Source organism: Urtica dioica, chromosome 11 (genome assembly GCF_054948205.1).
Source record: "Urtica dioica subsp. dioica isolate 48M chromosome 11, U.dioica_male_clone48M_v1_H2, whole genome shotgun sequence".
NCBI classification, from domain to species: domain Eukaryota; kingdom Viridiplantae; phylum Streptophyta; class Magnoliopsida; order Rosales; family Urticaceae; genus Urtica; species Urtica dioica.
The window spans coordinates 11622382-11632805 of NC_142766.1; the positions used below are offsets into that span (position 1 = coordinate 11622382).

The 10424-nt window shown below is 40.0% G+C and overlaps 1 protein-coding gene across 1 annotated transcript; it reads left to right on the forward strand.

The window, feature by feature from the left end:
* Positions 1 to 3023: 3023 nt before the first annotated feature.
* LOC149381238 (proteinaceous RNase P 2-like) lies at positions 3024 to 10154 on the forward strand. The gene is made up of 6 exons (XM_089602107.1): positions 3024 to 3935; positions 4017 to 4118; positions 4205 to 4380; positions 4467 to 4587; positions 4700 to 4768; positions 9639 to 10154. The coding sequence occupies exons 1-6, from the start codon at positions 3111 to 3113 to the stop codon at positions 9900 to 9902; spliced, it is 1557 nt and encodes a 518-aa protein (XP_089458233.1). The 5' UTR covers positions 3024 to 3110; the 3' UTR covers positions 9903 to 10154.
* The last annotated feature ends 270 nt before the right edge of the window (positions 10155 to 10424 follow it).

The following is a 10424-nucleotide window of genomic DNA, read 5'->3' on the forward strand; positions in this document are numbered from 1 at the left end:
ATTTTTTTTTTAAATGGGACCGTTTAAGAAAATAAACCAAATAGGAGCACACTGTTTGAGACCGGTTTGGTTCGATTCCGTTTTGAGTATTTTTTTTCTTAAGTTTATTGTACAAATTTAATAAAAGAATAAAAATAAATAAATATTAACGTAAACATATATTAATTAAGATTCCCAACCTAAATTATAGAATTATTAAAACTCAATATATATCTCAAAATATTAGGACTTGTTAGGTATAGACGTGGCCCGAAGTATATCAGGGTAAGACGTTAGTTAATATCAAGGATATACGATATAATCAGGTAGCGATTTTCATGCAATATTAATACAAACCGTACTTGAGACGTAATTGCAACAGCGCTCATGGCTTTTCCCTACAGTCGAGAAGAACTTGAGAACGTTATTTCCTCTCTCTTTTTCGTACGGTGTGTAACAGCCAAAAACGCTATGAATAGAGACCTCAAGAGCAAAGAAAAAAGAGTCAAAATTTTTGAAACCGGACTGAACCGTTTTAGACTAGTCTTTAAAATGGGTCCGAACTGAATTAGACAAAAACCATTTTAAAACCGGACCGATGATCTAAAAATCGGTGGTCCGGTTCGATTTACTATTTTTTTTAAAATCTTTTTGCAGGCCCCTAATAATTAGATCAAATTGGCATGTTTTTGCCTAATTTAGCTATACATAAAGTACCAGATGGGTACAATATTTATTTTACACACTATTATAATAAATGAAATTTGCGAAGGGTAAAAAAAAAAGATTTTCAAAACTATAGATTAAATAGTATAATTGCTTTGCACCATAAATTTATATTGGGGCAATTAAGAGATTTTTAGCAACGATCCTTGAGTGTAGTGTTTACGTGTTAGAACAAAACACCATACTCTCATTATTTAAGAAAAGAATTAAGAAAATAGTCAATTTAAACGTTTAACATTGCTAAATAACTAATGTTTGATAAATCTTAGGTAAATAATCACTTCATACGTAAATTTTAGGTAAATAGTCAACGTTTGATATATGAAAGTGACTATTTACTCAAGATTTGCGTCTGAAAGTGATTATTTACCTAAAATTTATCAAATGTTGGTTATTTAACAATGTCAAACGTTTAAATTAATTATTTTTCTAATGTACCATTTTTTAAGGGCAGCGTTGTCGAACATTGCTCTCGCCGCCGCCGTGAATGATTTCTCCGACGACGATGACGCCGAGAGTGTGCCTTGAGGAAGCTGATGTTAGGGTTTCTACTGCTAGGTTTTTTAATTGAATCTCCTGACCTCGGGTCAGATTTTCTCTCCGGCCTCTCCGGCTACATCACCTCTTCAAATCTATATGTACGTTTTTTTTATTGTAACCTTAGAAATTCCCTTGCTGTAAAACCTATGTTTGTGTTCATAAGACGCTTAAAAAAGCTTTCAGGAAAAGGACCTTGAATGTTTTTGCCAAGTATTTTTCTGAGGGGGTTTTGGGGTTTCTTGTGTGTGGGCATGTTGGTGTGCGATCATTATATATTCTCGTATTCACATTCCTTTAAACAGATAACAACCAGACTTAGAAATTCTTGAATATTTGTTAATATATATCTAATTGTATTGGTTATATATTGAATTGCATTATATTTCAGAAGGACACTCATGCTTGCAAAAAAAGCTCCAAGATGGGTGCGTGTTTGGAACTATGAGGAGCTGTGTGGTAGTGCTTTGCAAATTTGAGTCTTCTACACGACCGTTCTTCTTCATCTTCAAAAATAAAAATAATTCGAGTCTTCCTCTTCTTTGAGTGTTCTTCTTCGTCTATTTCTTTATTGATGTTATTCTCCACCGAAAATGACTATGAAACCTCAAATCCCAACCTTAATTCGTCTATTTTCTTATTATTCTATCTGATTTATTGATATTGTTATCAATAATTTGTCTAATTTATTATTTTATTTACATAATCGTCAATAATCTATTTGATTTATTGAGATTGTCGATATAATATATTCAATTGTTTGTTAATGTATCAAATTTTAAAAGAGAACTTTCTGAAAGCTAAATTGATTGTCAAAATTATACATTCAATTTATCTTTTTCCCCCCCTACTTTAAACGTTTAAAATTACTTTTTAATGATTTTAAATCATAACTAAAAAATACTAGATTTATTGACGTCTTTGTCTTTTTATTGATAAAGATGTCAATAAATTTTCAAAGAACTTTCCAAAATCGTTTAAAGTATCATACCTCCGAGTTGATCTTGACAAGAGTGATCGTGCTGATAACGTGTTATGAAAACTAAAGAAATAACTTAAATAAAAAATCTTTAAATACTAATAAGGTATGAAATTTAGAAAAGAGAAGAGAGAAGTAGAGAGAGAAATGAAAGAGTAAAATGTAAAATCGGGATGAAATTTTTCTTCATCATCTACATGTATTTATAGTAGATTATATGTACATTAGTCAACAAATTAAGTATAAAGTAATTAATTATTTATCCCATGTTCTTGAATTTTGAGCCTATTAACTATTTACAACATTTTTTTTAAGAGATGCATGTTTCTTGTTTAGTTGATAAACAAAAACTTGATATCTGAGTGCTTAAGATTAACTTTAGAGTATCCTTCTCATTTCTAATCAAATGCACCAAAATATAAACTAGAAAATTCTAAAGACATTCGATTTAGGAATTACACACTGTTATACCTTTCCGAAAAAAAAATGTATAGTTTGTCCTCCAAAAGGTAAAATATTTCCATCGTTCCTTTTTTTTTTTTTTTTTTTTTTAAGGGAAAACAATTTCCATAATTATTTTTCTATTTTTTTTAATATGAACCATGCATTTAATATTGATTCATCTCTCTTTTAATATTTGTATGATAATTCTTGGTTTAACATTTGTTTAGTTTTTGTTTCCCGCTTTCTTAAAATGATTTGAACTAATCATAAAAAACGGGCACTTACCATTTAATGACGGAAAAAACAAAGGCCAAAATCATAATTTTAATAGAAATACGAGCGTAAATTTAGAAAAAGAAAAGAAATGAATAGTAAGATTAAATTGGGATAGTAAGAGTCCAAGTCGAGAAGAGAGAATATCAAAACGTAATTTGGGGCGAGTGAGATGGGAACTCCGGCGGCGAAGAGGAGGAAGAAGAGCGAAACGCCGGAGGCTCAGTTCCAGGCGAAGCTGAACGTGGTGACGAAGGCGAACGACCTCCTCGGCGCCGTGGCTCTCTTCGACTCCGCCGCGGCGGCCAAAACCCCCCGCCTGGCCCTCCACCACTTCAACGCGCTCCTCCACATCTGCGCGTCCTCCGCCGCCGCCTCCGACCCCGGCCTCCGCGCCGAAGCCCTAACCCACGGCCTCCGCATCTTCTCCCTCATGCCCTCCGCCGGCGTCGTCCCCAACGAGGCCTCCGTCCTCTCCGCCGCCCGCCTCGCCGCCGCCGACTCCGACCCCCGCCGCGCCTTCTCCCTCGCCAAGTCCCTCGCCGCGCCGCGCCTCCGCACCTTCGGCCCCGCGCTCTTCGGCTTCGTGGACGGCCGCGACGCCGACGCCGCCTTCGAGGTCGAGCGCCACATGGCGGCTGCCGGCGTCGAGCCGGAGGAGCCGGAGCTCGCGGCGCTCCTCAGGGTGAGCTCCGAGTGCGGGAGGGGAGAGCAGGTCTACGAGTACCTCCATAAGCTCAGAGCCGCCGTGGGCTGCGTCGGCACCGCCACCGCCGAGATCATCGAGGCTTGGTTCCTCAAGTCCGGCTGCGGCGAGGTGAGAGACTATTGGGCCGTCAAAAGATGCCGTGTCGATCCCATCTCCGCCCTCTGCGGCTCCTGTGGCCACGAGCTCGCTTGCGTCGACATCGACGATGAAGATACCGACCGCTTTGCTCGCTCACTGGCTTCCCTCGCCACTTCCAGGGAGTCCAAGTCCTGTTTCGCCGAATTCCAGGTTTAACTTCCGCCAAAAAAGTTTGCTGCTTTCATTCTATTGATTATCCGATCTAAAAAGCCTTTACCGTGGCAATTGCAGGAGTGGGTGGATCAACATGCCGATTATGAAGCCATAGTCGACGGGGCAAATGTGGGGCTCTATCAGCAGAATTTCGCCGACGGTGGCTTCAGTGTGACTCAGGTCTCGTGAGCTTTTCCCATCATCGGGCTAAGTGAGTTTCGGGTTTGCTCATTTTAATGACTGTTGTAAGATTTGAAGTGTTGCAGTTGGAGGCGGTGGTGAAAGAGTTGTACGAGAGAAGCGGGAAGAAATGGCCGCTCGTGGTGTTGCACAACAAGCGTTCTCGAGCGCTTTTGGAGAATCCTTCCACGAGGAAGGTAGTCGAGGAGTGGTTGGAAAAAGGCATTCTTTACACAACACCCAGCGGTTCAAACGACGATTGGTAAGAGCTGTTTTTTTTTTTTTTTTTTTAAGATGCGAGTCTTTTGATTTTATACTTGATTGAATGAGATTTTCTTGTTAATTTAGGTATTGGCTGTATGCCACTGTGAAACTCAAGTGCTTGCTTGTGACCAACGACGAGATGCGTGACCATATCTTCGAGCTCCTTGGAAGCAGCTTCTTTCTCAAGTGGAAAGAGAGGCACCATGTACTTATCGTCATTCTTTCCATTCCGCTACAAAGTCAATATGCCACAATTGATTTGCTATTCGTGTTTTTTTTTTTTTTTTTTTTTTTTTTTTTTTTTTCATGATGTGTAGGTTAAGTATACTTTTGTGAAAGGCAATCTCCAGCTTCAGATGCCAACACCGTATTCTTCAGTCATCCAGGTTAGATCCGATAACCAATTCTGCTCAGTGTTAGATCTGATATGATATGAACCAATGTATTTTGTACTAATGGGAAAATGAAATGAAATATCGGACATTCAAGAGGTCCGTGCCGATTACAAAGCCGGACCTAAGAAATTTCTTCCTCCCACTAAATCTCTCACACAAATTTCATCAATGCTATCCTCTACTAATCCTCTTATTTATTTATAGGCTGACTATCTATTAAATATTTTATATATAACCCCTAAGAATGTATATTAGTATACTATTCTCAGTATCGAAGCCCCTAACTTATCCGGCCCCCAAAAGGACAAACTGGTGGTTGCATTGGACCATCTTCTCGTATATCATCAAAAATCCATATTGCCCACAAATAAACTGTTATGACCCGGGATTGTGATCTTGTCAAAACTGGAGCCGTAGTGCTTCTCTTTCACACACCTAATCTCTCCTCTTCTGATAGATATCCCATTTAAATGAATTAAAAGATGCCTTCTTTATTCACAGAAAATACCTAGTTATCGGTAGGTCACCCAATCCTATTAGGATTAGGAATTCAAATTGCGTAACTAAACTAATCAAAATCCTAATAGCTGAAAATAAAAGTACGCCCAAATTCCCAGCCACTCTGCCCGTCGTGCGCCTCATTGCCACAGCCTTCACGACCCTTGCGTTGGAACTTCTTACCTAAGTAAGCATCTGCAGCAGGGTTCGCAACATTACTCCCCTCCTCCGTCTCGTTTGTCCTCAAGCTCGAAACCCAAGTACGCCTTGACAAACGTCCACAGCTTCTCCGAAGTTGCATTTTCAGGCAAATTTGCATGTCATTGGACGAGAGCCTTCCGCTTCCCATGACCCCACCTCGAATGAGTGTTAACACCGCGCGAGTGCGACCATCGTGGACTGAAGGGAGCTCAGTCACGTTCATTGGGATGTCCTCTCGATGTGCCTTTGTGAGTGGGACATGGAAAACATTGTGAATTCCACTACCTTCTTGAGTGGCCCATAAAATTTTGGTTAAAGCTTCGTGAAGGCTAGACGCACGATTGTCATTTGTCGGTAGGGATGGAGTTTGAGCCACACGAAAATAACCCACTGCAAACTCGACCGAGTGATGCTTTCCATCGTAAGTTGCCTTCATTCGTTTTTGAGCCTGGGCCGAACGTGCTCTCGCCTCCTTGCTTGAGAAATTTCGTATGACCCCCAATTGCGTTGTCCACCGCGACGATGCTAGATTTTCTTTACTGGCGCCCGTACATGAGTTAGTATGGCGTGGCCTTGACCTTGGGTGCTCTGTGAGATGAAGTGTTGTAGCAATACTACACTCATGGTAGCCGGGCTAGCCACTTGTGCGGTTCCTTCCATGCCATAGGTCACAAGTACATCTCGAGGGGTTGGTTTATGATCTCGGTTTGGCCGTCTGAGAAAGCGTATTCGGAAGACTTACTGGTATGAAGTGCGCATACTACGAGAAGCGGCCACTCTGAGAATAACATATTTTTGCGATACCTTGGGAAGTGCTTCAACGGAGTCCATCAAGATGTCGAAGCATACAGCCGTCGGAATGGGCATTAGTTGTAGTAGACTTGCTGGCTGAAGAGTCTCATTTGTTGCGCTAGCACCACGAACTGATGGACGAACTCTTGTGCGGTATATTTCCACGCTCACTTGTAAATCACACCAAATCCTCTCCATCGTCTTCTGAATTCCTTCGTGATGGTTGTCGACATGTATGGAGACATACGCAGCTAGTATGGTCTATCGTTGTAGAGGATGAGGCCATCGCGGACTCTGACCAATAGCTACACCTCGCCCCAAGCGATACAATCCCGAAGCGAGCGCAAGGTCTCGTCAGCGTCAATTTCCTACAGGATGTCCTCGAATAGCCTGGAGAACCCCCGCTCGGTAATCCACGCTGAATTCGAACCTGAGGAGCTTGTTTGTCCAGTGTAGTTGCTGCGAGGTCGTCAAACGTAGCCGGGAGTTTATGGTGGCGATTGGCCAACTTCCTGCTACAGCTGGCGATGTGCTGGCCATGTTTTGGGAGGCCGAGAACCCGAGATTCCGAACAGCCGTCTACAAAGTCTGAAACGATGTCTTGGTTTTGTCATCCCAACTTCAGTTATATTGCCGCAATGGGCTTGTCAGGGGTGGGGCTATGAACTTTCGCCTTTTGAGTAATTGCCAAAATATTCTTATGATCGACAAACTAAGTGATCGATGACAAGCCCATTTCGAGTAACTTCCAACCACCCAAACTAGCGCTTCAGAAAGAGCTGATGACTCCGTAAAATTTCCAAGAGCGTCCGTACACGGCGAATCAAAATATTAGAAATCCTAATAGCTTAATTAAAATCCCTACAGCTGAAAATAAGAGTGCCCAAAATCCCGGCCCTGCTAGGCACACGGCACGTCTTCTTTTCCGTGTGTGCCTTGTTGCCACGGCTTCACAACCCTTGCATTGACTGGGGCGTGCGAGGCATCGGAGAAAGACTAGAAGACAAACATGTCTCATTCGAGCCTCACATCATTGGACTGGCGACTCCTTCGGTCGATTGTGCCGGAGATGTCGCCGATCTTCTCTTACCCTCCACTGCCTTCTCTCTTATGGTCGTTCAATTCTACAAGCCCGATATGCTCTAAAACGTTGTCGATTGTTATGCTCCTTCGTCTTCTTTGACCAGCCAACCATGGTTTTAAAAGGCGTAAACGGTAATAGAGGCGATTTCTGTTTTTGAGGCAAGGCATAAGCCTCAAGGCGTATTGAGGCGTAAGCCTCAAAAGATAGGCATAAATTAATTTTTTTGTATAAATCTGGAATCATCCCAAAATAAATTTAGATTGATAATGCTTAGTTTTAACCTTCATATACTAGTTTAACAATGAAAACCCAAAAAACCCCTAATCTACATTTTAGACCTGTTTTAGACTAATCTATATCAGATAACGAAAACCCTGAAATACTAGTTTTAGACTTACGATTCAGGTTATGTGTTAAAAAAAACTCTAATTTACGTTTATTAATCTTTTACTTAAAAAAAAAAACAAAAATGGCTCAGAAAAAGCCCAAACTTTTAAATTGGGCCTAAAAAAAAAAAAAAAAACTGCCCTATTTCATGCGTTTTTGGGCGAAAATTTTCAGAGCGTACGCACAAGGCGCACGCCTAAAAACCAAAAGGCGCAAGTTGACTTTTTTTTTCCAGGCTTAATCCTTGAGGCTTTTTCTGACCGCCTCGCCTCAAGGCGTGCCTTTAGGCGCGCCTTGAAAACGCCTTTTAAAACTATGCAGCCAACGGAGTTGGCCATCCTTTGCACAACTTCAAGATTTGATCAAGCTTTTGGTCGAATTCCTGCGCTCTTCATTTATGAAATCCCGAAGGTTTCTAGCCTTTGATGACCATCTTAATCATCGCCGATCAGAATTGTACCATTCTAATACTAATTTTTTACAAACTGGTATATTTTTATATACTGAGTTTATAATTAAAAAAAAAAAAAGATTACAAAGATTGATATCGGATATGGGAGAGGTCAATGATCTCTCTAAGGAATTTCTTCCTCCCTCTATGCTCCGTTTAGAACCCGGAAAATTGGAGGGAAAAGAAAATGGAATCCCTAATATTTTTCTTGTGTCGTTTGGATGGAGGGAAAATAGAAGGGAAAAAAAATTGGAGGGAAAGTAAGATGGAAAATGTATAACTAATGAGTATTATATTTTTATGGAAAGTTGGGTAGAAAGTGGAATCCGTCCAGATTTATACATGTGGGGCCCGCGTTTGTGTTTATTTTCTCACTTTGCCCCTTCTTTCCCTCTTATTTTCCATGATTTCAAAACCACAACATAGAATTTCCTGGGTTCCAAATAGAGCCTTAATCTTATGCAATTTTCATCATTGCATCTCTCTATCGCAATTCTGTAGTAATCCTTTATTTGTAGGCTAATTTTTAAGTATTCTATATCCACCAACAATGTATGTATTACTATATTCTTAATATCTAAATTCCTAACAATGTCGCTTAGTAGCCCGTCTTAGTATTAATCCATGCTTGTATTATATTTAGTTTCCGTACAAAAATTTCAAGCCTTGGTTTGATCTCAGTGAAGTGGGTGAAGATTTTGACCTACTCTAATTCAAGAATACCCTTTTGGCTTGAGTTCATATCATCGAGCCTTGGTTCACGTAAGAAGAACTATAGTCTGACATTAGCACAGATAACAAGCTCGAGATCCAAATAGAGCTTGTTATATTTGGGACCCGCGTTTGTGTTTATTTTCTCACTTTGCCCCTTCTTTCCCTCTTATTTTCCATGATTTCAAGAACACAACATAGAATTTCCTGGGTTCCAAATAGAGCCTTAATCTTATGCAATTTTCATCATTGCATCTCTCTATCGCAATTCTGTAGTAATCCTTTATTTGTAGGCTAATTTTTAAGTATTCTATATCCACCAACAATGTATGTATTACTATATTCTTAATATCTAAATTCCTAACAATGTCGCTTAGTAGCCCGTCTTAGTATTAATCCATGCTTGTATTATATTTCGTTTCCGTACAAAAATTTCAAGCCTTGGTTTGATCTCAGTGAAGTGGGTGAAGATTTTGACCTACTCTAATTCAAGAATACCCTTTTGGCTTGAGTTCATATCATCGAGCCTTGGTTCACGTAAGAAGAACTATAGTTTGACATTAGCACAGATAACAAGCTCGAGATCTGGCTACTAAGCCGACCTAATACATATTTTAATCTTTGTTGTTATGGTATCGAGAGCTTCCGATTCCATAAAAAAAATGCAACTGTCCGCAAAAAAAAAAGTTATATCATATATTGCGTCTCATCATTTCCGTTGCCGAAATCTGTTATAGGAGTCGGTGAAAGGGTCTTGGCATATTCCTGTAGCATCGGGTGATGGCGTCGAGGAGTCTGAAAGAACATGGATTTGCGTTACTAAGAAACACGAAGCTTCAGTTGCCATTGATACTTACGAAAATGGAGACGGTCTATGTTGCAGCGGTGAACAAATGGAACCGTGTGTCAACGCCGCGTCCAAGATTTCGAATAACAAAGCCACGTCTTCGATGGGAAAGACGAAAGAGAGGTCATCAGATGCTTCTCTCCCTCCTAACTAAAAATGCTTAGTGCTCCAGCCCCCAAGCCGTGGTTTTTTATTTATTTTTTTATTTATTCGGTTCAATTGTAGACCATATCTAGGAATTTACATGTTTGGCTTTTTGCCCTTTTTTGGTAGTCCCTCATTTTTGCTTGAACTTGAGTGTTATCCTTAAATTTTAGGAGAATTCAGCGGAAGAAAGTTCTGAACTTCATTCATTAAAATGTATCACAGAATAATAATTGGCAATCTCAAGTTTTGATTCTTTTTCCTTCTAATGACAATACTAAATAAATTTCTGCCTATTTCCGTCGGCTCTCCTTTTAATCCCTTCCAACTTTCAAGTACATAGACAAAGCAACACTGGCTTGTTATTGTTTTATAACTTGTTTTAGTTTCCAGATTAAAAACTTGGTAAGTTAAATTTGAATCCATTGGTCAATCATTATCACTCGTGATTTAGCTCTGACCGTACATGTCCTATTCCATAAAATATCTGTTTTATATATACATTTTATTCTGAGTTAGAGAGAGAGAGAGA

What these genes read in the sequence shown, in the direction of transcription:
- LOC149381238 (XM_089602107.1), top strand. Translation starts at nt 3,111, where the DNA reads ATGGGAACTCCGGCGGCGAAGAGGAGGAAGAAGAGCGAAACGCCGGAG. An exon ending in CCTGTTTCGCCGAATTCCAG is followed by an intron (nt 3,936 to 4,016) that starts GTTTAACTTCCG and finishes TGGCAATTGCAG; the next exon opens with GAGTGGGTGGATCAACATGC. An exon ending in GTGGCTTCAGTGTGACTCAG is followed by an intron (nt 4,119 to 4,204) that starts GTCTCGTGAGCT and finishes GAAGTGTTGCAG; the next exon opens with TTGGAGGCGGTGGTGAAAGA.